Below are 20245 nucleotides of genomic sequence, written 5' to 3'. Positions count from 1 at the left end.
AAAAAAAAAAATCACATTTATCATTAGTCACCCCTCCAATTGTTAACATTACAGGGGGAACCCATATTGGCCTGGTTTTGTCTGAATATTTGTTCTGATGGCTCCAGAAGATGTAATGAAAGGAAAGGAGATGAAGTATGGATAAAATGATAAGGTAAATGAATGCCCTGCAGATCTAGAGGTTAACTAGTCTAAAAAAATTACCCTTTTCAAGAACGTAGTTTTGAAATATTAATTTGATCAAAAAGAAATCTCAAAAAATAACATTATTATTGTTATTCTTATTAGTGAATATATATATATATATATATATATATATATCCATTCTCACAATACTGAATTATACACATGTGCCACAGTGATAAAAACATATATATATATTTTACATTTATGAAACAACACAGGTGAACTCAGTATTATCAGAATACCAGTTAACATGAAAAACATGTTATGTTACATTATACTTTAAATATTGTAAACCAGAATGCTTCCTGCGGCATTTGATGGGTGACAGCTTAGCCAGTCCTCAGACTAGATTATCAGTGAAAGCTGTTTTTATTGATTGGTCTAAGCTGGTGCTGCTATAGCCCATAAGAAATATATAATTAAGTAATGACAAGATAAAATGTAACCTTTATTTCTACATTAAAAGCACAGTTCAATAACGAGTATTTAAAGTAGGGATGATTGATATCACATGTCAGTGCTCAGCATGTCCTTCAAGTGGACTGTTAGCAAGATGGACTCTGGAGTGTGTCCCCTCGTCAAAACACCCCAGTAGGTCACCAGGGAACAGGTAAGCAAGTCCTGTGGGGTGCAGAAAGAGAGGATAAACGCTGGGATAAAGCAGTTTGCAGATTTGTGTAATAGATATTCTTGCAAACATTTTTGTGGGTGTTTTTACACTTTAAACTGAGGGATGCCTAATATAGGATCTGCCTCAGGTGCCACATACTCCAGGTACGCCCCTGGTCTCAAGTAGACTAAAGCCTTCTTGCCAAGACTCTGAAATACAACCAGCCACATGTAGTACACTAGCGGACATTCTGTGGCACAATTTTAGTCACTTCCAGGGACTCAACAGGGGGTGATGTTCTGGTGCCTTGGTGAAGTCAAAGGTGAAGATTGCTTGTAAACTATACCTTAGTGAAGCATGAAAAAAAACATTGTCAATGCCACTGGTGCCACCCCTACTGCAAACACTGCCATCACTGGAATATTTTTAACTTCCCAGAGTAATGTTGGCACAATGTCAGATGATAGTAGTTGATCTATGTTTGAGGCAGAAGACGGTAAGGAAGAAGAGGGAAGATCAACCCTTGCAGCAGAGGTAGGTCTTCCTCTGCCTTGTGCGCAAGTGGAAAAGGACATAGTCACTGACCTGGATTTCAATTATGAGCCAGGGAGGAGAAGTCAAGCAAAACACCCTCCAGTAATTTCTCTGTTAGATGTGTTGCTCATTCCACTCCACAGAAGCCCCTACGTGCACCGGCACCAGTACCACCATCACCGACATGGGTGCACGGAGGGGAGAACCAGAGGGTGAACCATGAAACACCAATACTCTTATGAAAAAAACACTAGTACCAGTACTACCAGTACTACCTTGCCTAGCATGCAACGCCAAAGTAATGTGTGGGATTACTTTGAAAGTGTAAGAGATGGGTTACCTGGGGTAACATGTAAGACTTCTGACCAATTCTGGTTTGAAACAACCCCTAAATAAACACTACAGTGCAACTTTGCTTCAGGGACCAACGCTCTAGTTTTATAATACCTCAAACATTATTTATTGCACTCCATATGTTGTTTGACATTTGAATGCATTTTGGTTTTGCTTGCATTTTATACCCCAAACACCAATGAAAGCTAGAAAACAGGATGCATGTCACCAAAACATTTTAATCGATTTCCAAATGGTGCAAAACAATTGATATAATAATATCATTTTAATTCCCGTCATCCTACCACTCAATCACCATTAAAAAAAAACCACAGGATTATTGGTGTGATTTCAATACCAGTATAATGGTACCATAAAGCAGTATAAAATAAATAAATAAAATAAATAAAATAAAAAATAAAGTGAATAACTAAATGCAACAGAGAGATACATTTCAATATGAATAAAAAAAACACAATTTAACAAAAATATTAAACAAAATCCTTCATTAATTCAATTAAAATGTAATGTAAGAATACATATCCAAAAACAGATACAGACTGATGGTCATTTTGACAAACGCTGCCCAGCAGTATGTAAAACTAAAATACCCTTCACGGACATTGAGTGCATGTATGAATTTTACATACTGCTGGCCAGCATTTGTCAGCGTGCAAATTTCGGAAGTGTCGGGTTTTAAATAGCAGACGGAGCGATTGTCTATGGTTTACCTTCGTTCCATGAACCACTCAGACTGTGGAAACCTGACATTGCTATGCGTATGGATTTAAACCGGATACATTTACTGTTAATGCCCTTTTTGGATTTCAGATCACTACGTGGACATTCATTTCACACAATCCCTCTGGTCACATAAAGCCACCGGATCCTGCTCCTCATCCAAATAATGGTAATAATAGTAAATGTAAATGATACCCCAAACCTTTCTAGATAGCCACCTTTTTTTGTAGCAAGCGTATGTATATAATTCACCCGTATCGCCACTCCATAAGTACAATTAGAATTTTATGATGTGCGTTATACAAATACCCGTTTTATGAAAATTTGTTATTTTAGGGCACAAATTAAATGTGCAGAATTCAACAAGAATGTCCCACATTTTAAGCAGAATATATGGCAGTGAATACTCAGATTCAGTATGGCATGCTACACTGTTTACAAATAACATCCCACCTATTTCAAATAAAATTGTGATGGTATGAAATTATTTAAATGTCTTAAAAATAATATCATTTGGAAATGCGTCTCCTTGTTGAAATTCACAGAGTCTATTTTAGCATCAACAATATAACTGAGTTTCCCTGCCCGTTATTATAAATTTACATCACGTGCCGGTGTTTGCTATTTCGAAGAGGGAACCTTTTTGTTTATGAAGATACGAGCTTTGCATTTAAACGAAAGAAAGCTCTTGTCTACACCATTTATACAACACATTGCAACGCTTAACCTGTAATGTTAATCTAGTTGTTAAACAGTCAGGTCTCCCCATTCAACACAATACAGTAGTGATCTTTGCATGCACACAAGTTTAAAATGAGAATTCAAAACCAGGATCCAGAAGGAAGTTAAGCATTTGGATAACATTGAATACAAATTATTTCTGTGGCAATACTATTCTGTACTGATAATGGTAAATTTCATGTAATTTATGTTTTGATGGTGCATTGAGTTTTACGCAAGGAAGTTATCACATGAAGAGAACGATGAGAACCTTACCTGGGCACAGAGAAATGGCAGGTTGCCTATGTTTCTCAGTCTGCAAATGTCTAACATACTGCGGGAGGGCATAACACGTCTCCAGCCTGGCACTGCACCTCCACCTTCATGGCTAGCCCATTCTCTTCTGCACACATCCAGTCCTCAGCGACAGCCTCTTAACTGCTAGGACCTGCTTCTGCTTCCAGCTGCCACACACAGCAAGTGCAAGCAGAATGGGACGTGATTCTGAAGCACTGTTGCTTCATGCTCTGTGAAAGAAATGATTCATCCGATAGGGAGAAAGCCTTTTTTGCAAAGACACAATCAGCTTTACAGCTGTGCTGGACTATAAGTCCCACCATCCAAATCTATGAAGCAGGAGACTCAACGATGGATCATTTTTGGGGTTCCCTGTATTTGCTAAACCTCTACCCCACCCAAGTATAGCTTAATAGAGAAGAGAGCCACGTAGCCAGTTGTTTTTATGTTTCAGCAGAATATTCGTTTAATTACCAATGTGGTTATTTGGCATAGCCAAGTAACCTTTACATTTAAGAAAGGAAAAATGCGGTTGGCATCATGCGGCAATATTTAATGTGTTCATCATTAATATATTACAAGACTGCATTGAGCCAGACCACAAAATCACACAAGGTTTATTCTGCTCTCTTCTTTGCAGTGAACCACAAATAAATGTGAAATAAACATTGTTCCCATGATTCCATCTCTCATTTACATTTTTACCTTAATCAACCAGCGAGGACATATGTTGATTTGATCTGTTGATTTGATGACCACTTTTTAGCTTTTACTTGTGATTACTTATGAATAAATATTTGGCCACAGAAGTGTCAATTACACTGTGACACTTCAATGGACTCAAATATATAATTATACATACTTTACATTGTACACAGAACACATAATACAAGCTAGCGTATTTAACTTATTTTGACTAACACCATGAATGGTACCTGGTCTAGAGTTTACATATGTGTAAGCTTGTTAACTTACTCACGATGGCCTGTTCCTGCACTATACCAAGGCACCAATATATGCAACCCCCTTGAATATGATTGCCCCACCACACACCACCATTGCTCCCTCCACATTGGCTCCAATCATGTCTAAACCCACATCTGTCAAATGCACCCCATTCATCCGGATCACCTTCCAACTCCCTATGCCGGACCAATATAACCCCATGAATTGCAACAAAATGACAAACAGTTTTCTATCCAGCTCAATTCCTGTCATTGAAGTAGCTCCTCGCTATTGAACCTAAGCCACAATCACTGATCACACCACTGACAACCTAGGGTACTCTGCCCACAATCATAAAAGAGCCACCTTATTGCTTCCAAACAACTGCCCAACCAAGCATAAATCAATGCCATACAAATGAACCACTAGGACCTGATGCTCGCCATGCATACCAATGTGGCCCCTCAAATGCCTGATAAACCTGTCCTAAAGCATACCTCGGAATTCAATCCCCTAAACTTTCTCTGGATTTTAACCATGGTGTCCGCCCATAGGACAAACCCTAGCACCCCTCACTGTCCAGTATATACAGCAACGTAGGAGATATTCCTGGGAAATTCCTGGACAGTGCGGTACTTTCTATAAAAATAAGCAGAGACCTCTGCCCCATAGGTATTGCATAGTATTTCAATAAACATTACTTAGAGTATACCACAGTTACTAGCAATTCCCGAAAACCTTTGCCTTCAAAATCAGTTTTTGCAGCCCCCAAACACATACCGTCACCACGTCCCCCACCACCTTGAAGTCCTGCGTTGAACCCCCAACTGCTTTGATTACTAAGACCAAATCATGGTCAACATTAGCACATTGGCAAAAAAAGAATTTCTGCATCATTGAAAGACCTCATGCTATATAGATCAAATTCCAAACGTTCTTAATACATAATGAATAACTAATAATCAAAAACCTTCAGCCAATAACAAAACTTCTGGCCCCTATCCACAGTGCTCAACAACAGTGTATCCTACCAACTACCAGTATCTGTCGTTAGCACATACATGCCAGAGATTGATGATGCACCACTAGTCGTAACAACACCATCTTAGTGGCAAATTGTATGCAGCAGGATACCAAATACAATAAATCTGTTATTGTATAACCAGGATAGTCATACCCATTGTGGCTAACCACTTCACACTTTTCAAGAAAACCTAACAAGTTACATCTTCTGCCCATGAACAAACATGATAGTGAAGATAGATGATGCACTATTAGCCGTTATGACATCATCTTGGTGGTAAACAGCACTCATGGTACAGACCACACAATAAGTATGTTAAGACATAAATCAGAATACCCATACCATGGCTAACCATATCACATAATTCTTGTAACGTATCCTACCAAGTTCCAACTTCCGTTACATGAACAAGCATTGACAGTCAATGATGCACCACCAGATGCAACATTACGGGCTCGGTGCCAATGGGGCACCCTACATAATATACCACTAATTGTCTAAGCCAGGCTAACCATAAACCCCATGCCTAACCACATCAGGAACCTTGGTTAACTGAGCTAACGTTGGGGAAAAGTGGACGAAGAAAGAGGCAAGAGAAAAATTGAAGCTCCGGAGAAAGGGACACGGAAGCGGCTGGCGGAGAAGAGAGAGAGAGAGGGAGAGAGAGGGAGAGCGTGAAACCTGCCTCAGTCAGGAGTGCGCAGCACTACACTTTCTTTTAATCATTGTACTGCCATAGCTAAAGTAGCCTACATTAGATTGGACAATACCTCTTATCTCCTTAACCAGCCTTCAACATAGCATCATTTTGCATATTAAAGTAATTCATTTTTATGTTCCATACATAACTTGCATACCACTGGCTCTTTACAACTACTACTCCTACCATTCTAAACAAGCCTTCGGCATCTCATCCTTGTATTCCACATAAAAAAAACTAAAAAACATTTTGGTGCGCTGTGTGACATACTGTTTGACTACCATTCTTAACATCCTTAGCTTCAAAAGGATGGTGATGAGGGTAACATATTAATGTTAGGGGGCTACACTATCGGTAATAGCATTGTAACTCATATATAAATTTTAGAGGTATTTTAGAGGTATCCCATTTTAGCAGAATATGGGCAAATAAATGTGTACCCACACACTCCCTCTTTTCCTATGCTCTGCTAACCCTATGAATTAATCCATAAACATAACATAAGCTAGATATCTATCAAAAAGAGCCAAGCTGCGACAGACTTACTGGGTGAAAATAAACAAAGTCAGAATGATGAATTTCACTTTTGATAGGATTCTTGCAAATAGCAAAAAATATGTCCTTGACTGGAAGCTCTGGTCATCATTTATTTAGGTACCAGAAGTGGCACTGATGTTAAAATGGCAGTTTAATATTTTATAACTGATTAAGAATTGCATATTTGTATGAGGCTTTGGGTTATGTTGAAAAAAAAAGTCTATGACAATATTGAAACATTTAGCAAAATGTCAATTGCTGCTACTCCGTTCATGCTAAATATTGAGAAATGCCTGAGGGAAATGAGGGTTATCTCCCATCTTTAACGAACAAATGAACATGCGTTAACTACTAATGTGCCACAGTATACATTCTGACAGCTGGTTAAGCTAAAGTATTAAGTATTGATTTTATACAATTTGAAGCTTTGAGTTGGGATGTTCCCATTGTATCACAAGGTGTGGTCTGCAGATCAATAGTTGCATATATATATATATATATATATATATATATACATATACATACACACAACTCACAGAATGTACACATTCTTCCAATATGTTTCTACGGGGCTATCCTAAATAATTTGAAGCTCCAGACACATGGTGGCCCTTTCATAAGGTCACTTGGGGCAATGCCTGTTACTATTCTATGTCCTTGGTACATTTATTAATCACTATGTAACTCAATGTCTGGTCTCTGTCTGTTTTATCAAAAAAGGTGAGGCCCTTTACCTGGTGCCCCTGCTATGCGACACTTTTGGCTTTGACTATGAGGAGCTCTGTGAGGTGAGGTACTATTACACGTTTTCAGTGGCTGCACCGGCTCTTCAAGAGATAAGATCTTGTAACTCAATGTATCGCATAATTCTGCTAGTATATGCGCCATGTGCTTCCAGCCAATCAGATGCTTCCTCACAGACGCAGGACTGCCTAGCCGTTAGACAGTTTGTGATTGGATCCAGAGATATTTGGCAGCCCTGAAGAATGTAGCCCTGGGCTGCAAATATGATCCGGCTGATTTGAGTGCGGAGCAGCTGGGCTGTCTCATATAGAGTTAGGTTGACCACACTGGCTATTTTTAACATGACACACATGTGTGTCTAATTACCCTGCCTTATGTGTAAATAAATGAATCATTCTGACTTCAAATACTCACAAAAATCAAAACTAAAAACACATGTTTAGGAAGGCATACAATCTATGCTCTTAATACCTCCAACGTACACACTACAAAAAATGTGTATCCCTCCGCACCACTGTCACCCATTCACACGGTCCTCAGTAAAATGTAATCATCTTCGCCCAAGTAGTCCCTCACCTTCTGTCCAAGTAGTCCCTCACCTTATTAATGTTATAGCTATTTTTTTCCAGTTTTAATGCTATTGGTAATGTTATATCCCCTTTTCGTAATCTTTGTTATATCACCTTTTTGGTGCGAATCTCCCAGTGCCCTATAAATAATGTGTAATGCATTCAGTCATCCATTTCATATACTGTGGTACAGATCCTTACAAGTGTCTCAGGAACACTGGACAGCCCCAGCAACACGTCTATGCCATAGCAAAGGTTCTGTTTAATATTTTTTAATATATATTTTTATATACACAGTGTTTGAATGTAGCAATGTGTATACAGAGTATGAGTTGTCTTCCATTTTGATTTTATCTGTAAAAAATGGATATTGAAGAATATGATGATCTTGGATGCTCTAGAACCTCTTGGAGCATTAAATTTAATTACAGATTACAAATGTAAACAAGGTAGCCTAATATTCATAAAACGTAACACAAAAAACACATGGACAAAAAAAAAGAGAAAATGTACTCTGTTCCTGTGTGATTAAAATTATACTTATGAAAATATATAAAACGGTATTACAGATCAGCTATATATCAATCAAGTATAAAAAATACAAATGTAAAAAAACAGGATGAATAAATGGATGTAAGAAAAATATAAAATGGTTACTTTACTATGCAAGTCCATAAAGTATGTGTACATATGTGTATGGTGCTAAAGCCTGTATGTATAAGTGTATAACTTGCAATTTCATCCTTACGCCCTTCTGCACGATCATGTGTTTTTATAAATAAAAGTTTAGAAACAGATACTGCAAGTGTATAGTGCTAAAGTATGTCGTTAGAGTGTGTTAATGTATATGTAAGTGTATGGTAATAGCGTGTGCATATACATGTACGTATGTGTAAGTGTATTGTGCTAGAGTGTGTGCCACTGTATGACGGTAGACTGTGTGTGGTATTGTATGGTGAGTGAGTATACGGTGTTAGCATATGGGGTTGCATGTTTCAGGAGAGGACATGGAAGTTGGCATTGACTTAAATGCCATCTCCTGAAACTTGCAAAAATCGCCGTACCTTACAAACTACTTGCATTTTAGTGAATCTGTGAGATGTTTTGCAACACCATGGGAAGCTCAATAGAGAAACAATCACTGAGCGCGCGCCTAGTGGCAGGCATGCTGGCAGAGGAGGAAGAAGCTGATTCAGTACCCGCGGGCATTGGGTACTCGGGTGAGTAGCTTTGTCAGGTCCGGAGTTGCGGACCCTGACAGTATCTTACAAAATATTAAAATGTTAGATAAAAATGAAAACACAAAAATGCAGAAACAAATGGAGGAAACTCTGGTTGAGAAATATATTTTATGTACCAGTGTGCATATTGTCAAGGGGCTTTCTCTGTAAATGAGATCACTTTAACTCCCATTATCACAATAACTTTGGGGGGAAAAAAATTTCTACGCTGTTCATCAATCTCTCCTATGAGTAAGGTCTATCTGGTAGGTGTGGATTAGTCATGGAAATTACCTTGCTTTTGGGGACTCTCCTCATCTACTGTCTAGAGGATACCATGCTTTGCAGTGAAAGCATTTTTCTATAAATATCCCAAAGCAGGAAAATGCATCACAGTTGTGTGGAATTATTCCATGTGTGGGGATAAAGTGTGGGTACTAGTTAGTGACAGAATATACAGAGAGTCCTTTAAGAGGCAAGTGAGGCTCTCATGCATAGTTGAAGTACAAAGGGGCAGCCCAAGCACAACCACGATATTAGGTGCACTCCTCATGGATGATAAAAGATGTAATATGCAAACTTCATAATGCCCAATATTTATATACTTTCAGAGTCCATACTTTCATGGGTCTATTCAGACATAGAATATTTGTGAATATGCTAGTTGTTTGTGAGGGCATGTGCATTTGTGAGTTTCTGGTTAGGGCATTTGAAAGCACGTCATCAACTGGAACTCTCAACAATTACCCCCTTCCAACAATACACATTAAAACAAACAAACAAACAAAGATTACCTATCAACCAAGGGAGGCCAGCAATTACTTGTAGATATTGAGTGCTCTTTCAATTCCATTTTACAACAGAATTTATTTTTATCCCAACTCCAAAGCCTTTTTGAATATCATTACTTTGCTTCTGTGCCTGCTGAATTAACTTGTGAACTGGTTTTGTGTCTAGCATACTTTGGTTCATATAGCATATTGTCTCAGCTGGCTTATTCTGAGTGACTGCTGCTCACAATCCGCTTCTTCACTGCATAATTATGAAAGTAAAATACTTAATATAAAGTTCGCCATGCCACAGAGTAATGACTGTAAACACTTATGCAGAGCAGGGGCTCTTGAAAGACACGGGGAGTGCAAAAACCCAAAAGAACACAAATCCACTCAGTAAAGAACCATGTATACAACTCCCTGATAATACAATGGAGTTAAAAGGAGGAAGTCACACAATACTGGAGGGTCTCTAAATTATATTTGCCATAAGAATAAATTATACGTCACAACCGTTGATTTAACCAGAATGATGCATCCACTTTTTAAAAGAGAGTCCCATTGCAATACTTAAACATTAGATGTAAAAGGCAATGGCCTTCACCAAAACCAAGACTGCAAAGACATGTTGTTTGAGAGCAAATACGCCACATACAAGCTGTTTGGGGGAAAGGTGGCACTGTGGGACATGTTGCTTGTAAAGTCGAGGGGCCCCTGGGCAATGTCTGCCTCAGGGTCCTGTGGTTTCTAGCTATGCCCCTGTTCACAGAGTACTGTAATGTGCATCCCTCTATTGTAGAGGTTTTAGAGACATCAGGCTATCCATTTAATGTAACCATATTTTGCTTAATGTTTTACTGTTACTGTTGCATTTTCTGATTATGATGATGTACTTTGGGTAAACTATGCCTAACAGTGCAACACATAATCATTATCTGCCAACAAGGTACACAGTGCTTCTTACAGTACGTACAGCCAAAGAGTATGACAAACTTGGACAGACTAAGACACACCAATATATTTGGTCCTGCTCGCTAATTGGCTTGGTTTCTAGTTTGAAACATTTGAAAAGATACATTTCAAGGTGTCAAGTAAAACATAAGTTATCTTTAATGGTTAAAACAGAAACAGTGTTTAAATAATACCAATTGTCTTGGTTCTGTGTTTTTGGGAGGTCTCCAATGGCTGCCTGCGTGAGTATAACATAATCAATGGTAATAAACATCAAATATAAACATGGAAAAGAAGAAATGTCGGTGCGCTAAGCTAGTCACAGGCTCAAATAATCCAAATGTGTAATACGAGGCCTACCAAACAGGTGTAAGCATGCTGCAAGAAACAGTGTATTGGCTGTACAATGTATACAAAAAACAAAAACTGCCTGCGCTTCTTACCCTAATAAAGTTGGCAACAAATACATAAACATAATATAAATGAGAGGTTTTGGTTATATGAATTGGCCAAAGCATAATTAAGCTCACCCGCCACATCAAGGCACACTCTCAATAGGGTGAGAACCTACTCTCACCTCCTACATAGTGGGCACACAAAGCAGTTTATACGGCTACCAAAACCTTATTAATGTGTTGGGGGAGGTGCAATTAAACCTCCTCCCTACGTAGGAGGTGAGAGTAGGTTCTCACCCTATTGAGAGTGTGCCTTGACGTGGCGGGTGAGCTTAATTATGCTTTGGCCAATTCATATAACCAAAACCTCTCATTTATATTATGTTTATATATTTGTTGCCAACTTTATTAGAGTAAGAAGCGCAGACAGTTTTTGTTTTTTGTATCAAATATAAACATGTTTATGTCTTTATGTGGTTATTTTACCTAAGCAGTGGTAGAAGTATTGGTTTGTTCAAATCTACAAAAAAAAAATAGACAAAATGGGAAAAACATGTATGGGTGTTTGTTCCTTATCTCTCACTTGTATGTACTACTTCACACTAAACGTCAGGGGAGTTAAACATGGTATTTAACATATTTTTGATGATCCATCCAGTGCTCCAGTTTATTAGGGAGCATCTCTGCAAGAGTTACTCTTGCACCAGAGCTATATAGACCTTCCTCCCATTTAGGTTAGTTGGATAATTCATTGAACACTCTAAATCATTGTGTCTCTTGAGTGCTTATATGTCTTTGCAATCACAGAGGAGGTACGGAAGATCTACTTTAGATATATCCGTAAGAATGGTATTTGCTACAGATTATATAATAAGAATTAAGATGAAACACAAGATGTAGATGTCTAACAACATTTTAATAAAGAAATTGGCAAATTACTTTGACCCGAGATGTCGCTTGGCTTGCCACATTAAACTAGGATTCTTTTTATATTGTTCTTGTCTAGACCTATAATTTTTAAATGTTGCTGTAAATAAATGTTGCAATAGAAATCCAAACAAATCCATCTAACTTTTCCAATTTCATGTAAAGAACAGAGCACCAACTGTATCCATTAGGCACACCAGACATAAACTATGGAGTCCAACGATGCTTTTATGGATAATTAGGCTGAAGATTTTCCATTGGTGGCGCTTAGCATCAGTAGCTTTCTATATAGTACTGTAGCTGGGAGGTGGGAACTTATCAAGGCCATATAACATAAGCTTGTGGTACTATCGTGTCAGTTTCCATACAGCGCAAGAAAAAACAAAGCCAGACACCTGGAGCATTTGAAAGATCTATTAGCCAGGTTAATACAAGGCACCATGATATATTAGACTGGGCTGTTTTTATCTGCTGTTTTTATCTATTGTGTCTGAGCATAAAGGGCTGATATAAATAGAGAACAGAAGTACAGAAGTAACATGTAGACATAAACAAGGATGTTTGCATATATTTAAAAGTAAATGGTTAATGTTCAAAAAGTTCTGGATCCCAGTAGCAGGAATCACAACTGTAGAATCCAACACAAATACCAAGGGTTTTGGGACAAAGTGTATGCAATAAAAGCTCTTGGGAACAAGCAATCAAGCCAATAAGTCACAAACCAATATAGATTGGGGTAATGTGAGTCAATGTAAGCAAAAAACTCTCAGGCACAGCACATTCCTATCACAAAAGTAAGACTAATGAGAGCAGCTGAGTTAAGTTTTCCCTTACAGAACATCCATTTAAGACAAATTGATGCACAGAGAACAGAACTGGGACTCTACAGTGCATCAAGAAAACTGCCGATGCCTATACTGTCAACAATTGGCTTTGCTATCTACAACAGAGACAGGACACACTACAGTGGGTTAGCATCAAAGGCAAGTTTCTATGCCTTTTCATTGAATGCCTTTAAACTTCATAAAAACTTTTAATAAAAGCATCCCATTTAAGTTTCCTTTAAGTTTAAGAAACATTTACATTTCCTAGATGTCCATAAAAAAAAAGCCTTAATGGAGTTTTACACATAATGAGTCTCAAGGAACACCAAACCATTAGGCATGTGCAGCCTACAAACCACTGTTTGATGTATGTGTAAAGAGGCTTTTTCCTGAATACATTAGTAAAACACCAGGCACAGGTAAATGTGATGCGAAATGTACTATCACAGACCACAACCAAACTACTGTTCACAATAGCAATACTGCTATTCATCTGCAAGAAAAATTGAGGAGACCCAATGTGTCTAGGATCTAGGTCCCTTGTATAACTTTTTTCGTGTCCTACTAGAGATGAAAATGCCTTTCTTTAGCTGTGCTGCTGTGGGATCTATAGGCACCTTTCATTCACAGTTAAGAATTTTCATTTTTTTTATTCCATTTCATTTTCTTAATGTTTCTCTCTGCTTGCTGTTTTCCTTCGCCATTTGCAAAGTGTGCTTCATCATCGAGCAAACTCTGGTTTGTGTGTCTGTGGGTGACCATTGACTATGGTCCGACCAATTATTCACTCGCCCAAGGCAGCCCGTGGTCTGCCACTAATGATTTAAATGTAGACAAATAGGACAGAATGAATGACATTAAAAATCATCATAAAAATGAGAGTTGGCTTTTTAGAACACCATGTTAAACAGGGCACTCATATCAGGGATACAACTTCCTATTGTTTCTCTGTTCTTCAGAAATATCAGTAGTGTTTTTCATGGATTACTTACCTTGTGGCTGACATTGTGGGTTCAGGAATGCTACTTATATGTACCATTCTTGCACCTCTCTTTGTTGCTGCTGGGTACAACGTCTCAGGCTAGACTGCCTTAAGCTCTTTCTCTTCTGGAGAAGTAAGAGGGTAGGCACATCTGTGCATGGAGGTGGGCTAGTTGTTGGTTGGGTGAGGCTAGTCCCAGACAGACTTAAGTGGGCATGGAGTAGAAAGGGGAAGTCGAAAGGGAGAGGGCATGGCCAAATGCCATTCCCTGCCCAGAGAATGAAAATAACCTGGATTCCTGGGGAAGCAGCCATTGACCCGGAGACTCCAGGTCAGACCAGAAGAGGTATTCCAGTGACGCCCTGTTTGGCACAAATGAAGCATACAAACTACTGTGTAAGGAAACTACAAGAACTTACAGTCATTAGTGTGTCTGATTTTGCCAGTGCACTGGTTGGCCTGGGGGCTTTTTCTTCACTTGAACAACATTAAATTAAAATTTCCATGTATGGTTTTAAGGAAAGTATCAATAAGAATTAAGTTACGCTACACATCATTTATTCCAATGCCAACGCCCTATTCCTTCTCCATTTCCTCTGACCTACACATCTGCATCTTCTCACAGCATCTGTATTTGTTCCACTCAACTTCCATCTCTTTCCTCTTCATTTCCTGTTCTCTTTTCCCAGCGTCTTCCTTTAGCTTGTCTTTCACCGACTCAGTGATACAGAAAGAAAATATTTATTTTCTGCAGTAAAATACTAAAATGAATGAATTCCTCTGCATATGATTTACATTATAAAGTGTACTACCAGTCAATAACATGAGAGGATAGGTTTGCAGTTAGACAAGTTTTAGCATATCTCCATAAAATTCAATATCAGAAGAAAAAGTATGTTGTTCTTATTTCACTATCAAATGCTGATTTAGCACAGAAGCAAACTCTGGGCTCAGTACATTTTCATTAAAGCGTTATACATTTTAATTTGTTGATATGTATTACATAGTCTATGGTTACCTATTTGTATAGCATTGGAACAACCTTGAAAAACACCAAAGTGTATCATGTGATATTCAGTAATATAAATTACAGTTCAAAATTGCAATTTTTTCTTACTTTATGAGCATTAAACACAGATCTTGTCCTTTCAGCATTTGCCATGACAGCTGGGGCTCAAAAGTAATCACTAGACCAGGTAGATCTAAAAGACAGATGTTAGCTTTGTGTTTAAATACAATAAAGTAAGCAACTTTATCTTTGCCAAGGCTTAATTTCTCTCTCTGATCATAAAGTTGCTTAGAATAGTAATTCTGCTTTTATAGAAGCTTGAGTTTGTGTGGGTATATTATTTCTAGAAATTAATCATTTTTAAAGGGTAATAATGTATAATTCTTATAATGAATTGTTTAACCAATATTATCTGAAGTAGTTTTGTTTAGGAGTGTGGGGCATGTGGCTGAATATTTCAGTGAGACTGTCTTCAATGTGCGGTAGAAATACCCCACGTATTACAGAAGCCATGTATTCTAAGGAACAATATGACAATACCTGCAAACTATCCAGAACTGGTCACCGAGAGTTGAATTTGGCAGGGTTGATCATGGAGAGGGCGTTACCAAACAACTCCCCAACACATACTCACACCTAGTGATTAAATGTTGCTCCAGATCCAAATACTCAACTGTGATTCCCAGAGCCTTTGGCCAAACTTGGAAAGTTCCTATATATGAGCATGGCAAGTCATAATGTTTACTATTCACCTATAGAGTGCACGCAACCTTAAAATTAGAATTTTGCAGACCAAAGCATTACAGTTAAATGACCCTGAGTGGAAGTCATAGACTTTCTTTATGGTCAATAAAGGATGCATATTCCAACCGCTTGACAGTTGATAAGGACAAAATGATTTGATGAGGATCGCTGAATAAAGTGTGTTTTCCAATGGTTGTATCCACTGAGTGCCAAGTGAGTGGACAGAAATTCTCAATTTCCATCTACCTGGCACCCAATCGATGCATTGGATAGAACTTGTCCGCTAATACTAGAGAACATTACATGAGGGTGGTAAGGATACGGCATTCTTTTTAGTTTACTCACTTAACCCTCTCCCTCTCATGGTTAAATCCCATTGACACAGGGGTGGGAGTACCTATGTAGGCTGTACATAACGTTCCTGTTTCAGTTTTAAATATTAACTGAGATATCTGGTATCTTCTATTACCCACTTGCAAAGTGTTTAGGCTCATTCATTCTCTCACACCTACAATCAGATTGTAATACTGTAAGAAATAGCCAATTGGAGCTGCTCCTCACTCATGAGTACAATTGTTGGCTAAGAGCAACTGATCTGTGCCAGCAAGCAAAAGGTCTAAACACTGTTAACTTGGAACAATATGTGTAAATAAAAATGTAATATTTAGCATTACCAATTTGTTATTATGGTTAAATATGTTAGTACCTGAGTAACCCATGTCCATGTACTTTCCAGCACCTTATACCTGCACACGGTAGCTTGGCCCAGCCATTGCAAGAAACAGGGGATTGAAGACAGAAATGATGTATTTTTTGCCCAGAGAACATACCGGTAATATAAAATAAATGAAACGATGAGGATCATTTTCGCAGATGGCCCAATTTATGAATATACAGGATATAAGAAATAGATGTCAATCATGGATGAAATCAGAAGTTGGGAATGAGGAATGAAGATACAATACATTATTAGTGTGTCACTCAAGATTCTGCGAAAAGGAATATATTTCAAATGCAGTCAATGTCTATACGCAAGTCAGTGTTTAGAAGTATTTTTTCCCCCAGTAATGATAAATGCCTACTGCTGGAATTTCTGACCTTACAGAAAGGGACGAAACACTTTGACTAATCAAATTAACGAAAATTCCTATGGTCTATATCTTTATTAAAGTGGTTAAGTAAATTTGATTGTTTTACTGAAATAAATATCTAACCTGTAAATAAAAGGAATATCACTTAAAGTTGTTTGCCTGCCCAGTGCATGTTTTTTAACTGTATTAAAAGCATTAAGGGTATGTACATAGAACAGTGCACTATTCTGTCATCTAAATGATATTGCTTAACATAAGGCAGATAAACATGACATACCATGGTGTTATTATTATTATTATTATTATTATTATTAATAATGTCATGTATGTTTGAACTTGTTACCTGAACTTGTAAACTTACAGTATGTAAAGTCTCATTCTGCCCCATCCATATCTTGTGCTTGGCTGCAAATAGGCTAAAGCTGAAGCTAAAGCTCCTACTTACTGCAGGAGCAAAGATGTAGACGCAATAATTTCTGCTTATTGGTATAATGCTACACAGGTTTCCTGAAACATCATGGGTGTGACACATACGACTGGTACTAGCCCCAATTCCCCTTTCCACAATGCTGCACTGTCAATGTCACCTTCCATCACAGAAGTCTCTGGCTGAAATGCCAGGTTTAATATCCTTATTTATGGATGACTTGTTTTTTCTATCCTAGAGACACTTTGAGTGTTCTTCTCCTCTCATATACTGTACATAATTTATTAGGATAGTAATAGTGGTGTAGGACACTTAATAACTTCATCATTAAACTGTTATTTGAAATATACATCATTTAATGTTTTTTTGTATGATTACATGACACATGTATGGAGTTACTTGACTAGTGTGTATAAAATCAAACTATTTGGGTTTGACAATGACCCCCTTGAATTTGTGAAAGCCCCCTCCACCAATTACCTAGAAATGGCATACAATAAAATGCTGCAGTATATCTTCTTGCCCCAATTATTTTTAATCAGGCATATTTGAGCTCTTAATATAGTCCATCCATCTTTTTTTCTTGTCTCCTTTGATTACAATCATAGTTCATTAATTATGAGCCTGTCTAGCCTTTGGCTATTACCAGTCCACACCTTTATTGTTACTTTAAATACATATCTATCTGTAGGTCATTCAAGGTAATTTCTATGTTTACACCTGGAAAGTGTCCCTAATAACTATGTAGCATAATAAATGAAATGAAATATCTAATACCTTGTCTTTTACATACTTGAAAAAGCTGATAATTAGCATAGCTAAGAATCTTAGAACAGAATATGCCTCCGTACCGGCTATGGCAGTACATGGCCACCATGACACTATAGACTGAGTGGTGGGGAGAAGAGAGGCAAACATGTGGGGCTAGCCTAGAGTTAGGAGCAAGCCCATCACTGATGCCCAATATTAGTTGCACATGGCAACCTCAATACAACATGAATATCAATTTTACTACAAACACTCACAATATTTTACATTATATTTCACAATGCGTCTTCCAGATACTATCATTAATTGGTTATTTTTTCTCATTTCTCTTCTCTTCTAGGACGCTATTCCTGACATTACACATCAATGTAAAATATTCCACAGTAAAAACAAGCAGAAATTTTGATTGTTTTGGAGCAAAAATAAAAATGCTGTCAGAGAAGATGGAATGACTGTGTTAAAATTCAGACTTAATAGGAGCTTTGTAACTGTTTGAAATTACTTAATGCTTGACTGTTACAGCCCAATGCAGTATGATATACATCAAATACAGTGTTATTTAGAATGTAGATTATAAATGCACTCATGCAATAAAGCCATCTCATTGAGCTAAGTGGTATCAATTCTGTGCAGCTGAGTTGAGATTTATGTAGAGGTTTGACAGAAATTGATGCTGCACAAAACGATCAGTCAACAAGATTGAAAAAGTAGCAGTTTGAGTTTCGTGGGAGTATCATTTTTATTGCTTTGCAATCTGTTTTTTTGTTATCTTTGTAATATTTTAGAGATAGAAAAAGTTAGCTGTTTTTGAAAAAAAATTTAAAAAATAATAATAATAATATTCGCAACACCAGATTAAGAACCCTAGAGGCATGTCCAGGGGATGGCAGTCCACAGCCCTCTTGGGCAATCAGGCCTCATGGTGTATGGCTGCTCAATGGGCAAAGGAAATCCCTGATCTCCCCAAATGGTCCATTTACACATATCTCCACAGTTAAGGTCAGGCCTAGGACAGCTCCAGAAGTAAATATGTCAATGCCTAGGGGCCATTAATTTTGTGGTTTCCAAACATGATCTACCTGTTGTGGCATACATAGCTGCCAGCAGTCCCAAATTACTTGTTTGCCTTATGTTCTGGCTGGAATATATGTATGTGGAAAGGGGGCATTTCATGGATTCATATTCTATGACATCACAGTACTGCCCCTGTAATGTGTGCAGGGGTAAAATTTACTAATTTTTGTGGTTGTCTGTAGACTAAATTACTTGTTGCTAGCTTTTATGAATTTGAAAAAAAAATTGTATTTACACGTTATAACCACATTTCTGCTATTTTCAGAGAGCATTTCTGTGCTTACATACATGGCAAATTCCCAGGTATGCTGATATTACAGTAATCACAGCTCAGGATCTCATTTTGAAAGTTTTTAAACCGTGACCAATTATAAAAGCCTTAAGAAATTTTTTTATGAAATAATTCTCTTTTAATCTTGGTGGGTTCTTGAAACATTTACATGACGCAAATGCTGCAAAACCCATATAATTCGAAAAAATGCACAAAGAGAGCAATTAGTTTACTCGGACTACCACTTTTTATTCTTAAATAGCAGCTTCATTTTCTGGTTGGCATGGTGTGAAATAAAAACACTAAAGTGGAGGCCTTAATTAAAACACTTTCAATACATTCCACCAAGTAGTACACTGAAGATGATAATGATCTTGTAGTCAGAATTAATTCGCTCATTTATTACATTTATTGGTTTTGTTCCCTTGTAAATAACAATGCCCAGTGAATATTACAATTTATTTTATCGTATATGAGGATCTGTAGCGTTCATTAAAAAAAAAATTCATCAAAGAGAGGTTAATGGTCTGTGAATCTTCTCCATCAAAGCTCTACCACTCTTAAAGCCAGATAGAAAATGCCAATGTGTGGTAGATTCCCACGGGCAACCTAGCCTAGTTTGAAGGCTTTGGCATTTTCTGAACTATCTGTCTCCAAAAGCCTCAATATCAGCCTGACCTCCTTAAAGAGTCTACAGTAAACGGACTAATGACTTTTTATAAAGTGTGGCAAAAGCAGAGCGTATTTGGTTTTTTTTTAATGGCCACATTAGATGGATGTGAATATTGGCTTTTAGTCTCTCCTAGTATTAAAGTGTTACTGTGTCAGGATTTAAAGCATGAAAAATGC

General features: G+C 37.6%; 1 protein-coding gene across 2 annotated transcripts in view; it reads right to left on the bottom strand.

The window, feature by feature from the left end:
* The window catches only part of MCTP1 (multiple C2 and transmembrane domain containing 1), a 236695-nt gene that overhangs the window by 192299 nt on the left and 24151 nt on the right, over positions 1-20245 (bottom strand). The window contains exon 1 of one of the 2 annotated variants that reach the window (XM_053474815.1): positions 3401-3568. The exons of the other annotated variant lie outside the window; for it this stretch is intronic. Within the exon in view, the coding sequence (XP_053330790.1) occupies positions 3401-3472 (72 nt within the window). The 5' untranslated portion in view covers positions 3473-3568. Of the gene's footprint in view, positions 1-3400; positions 3569-20245 lie in introns of those variants that run through there. 2 annotated transcript variants of the gene reach the window in all.

Source organism: Spea bombifrons, chromosome 1 (genome assembly GCF_027358695.1).
Source record: "Spea bombifrons isolate aSpeBom1 chromosome 1, aSpeBom1.2.pri, whole genome shotgun sequence".
NCBI classification, from domain to species: domain Eukaryota; kingdom Metazoa; phylum Chordata; class Amphibia; order Anura; family Pelobatidae; genus Spea; species Spea bombifrons.
This window is presented reverse-complemented; position numbering and strand designations above follow the sequence as displayed.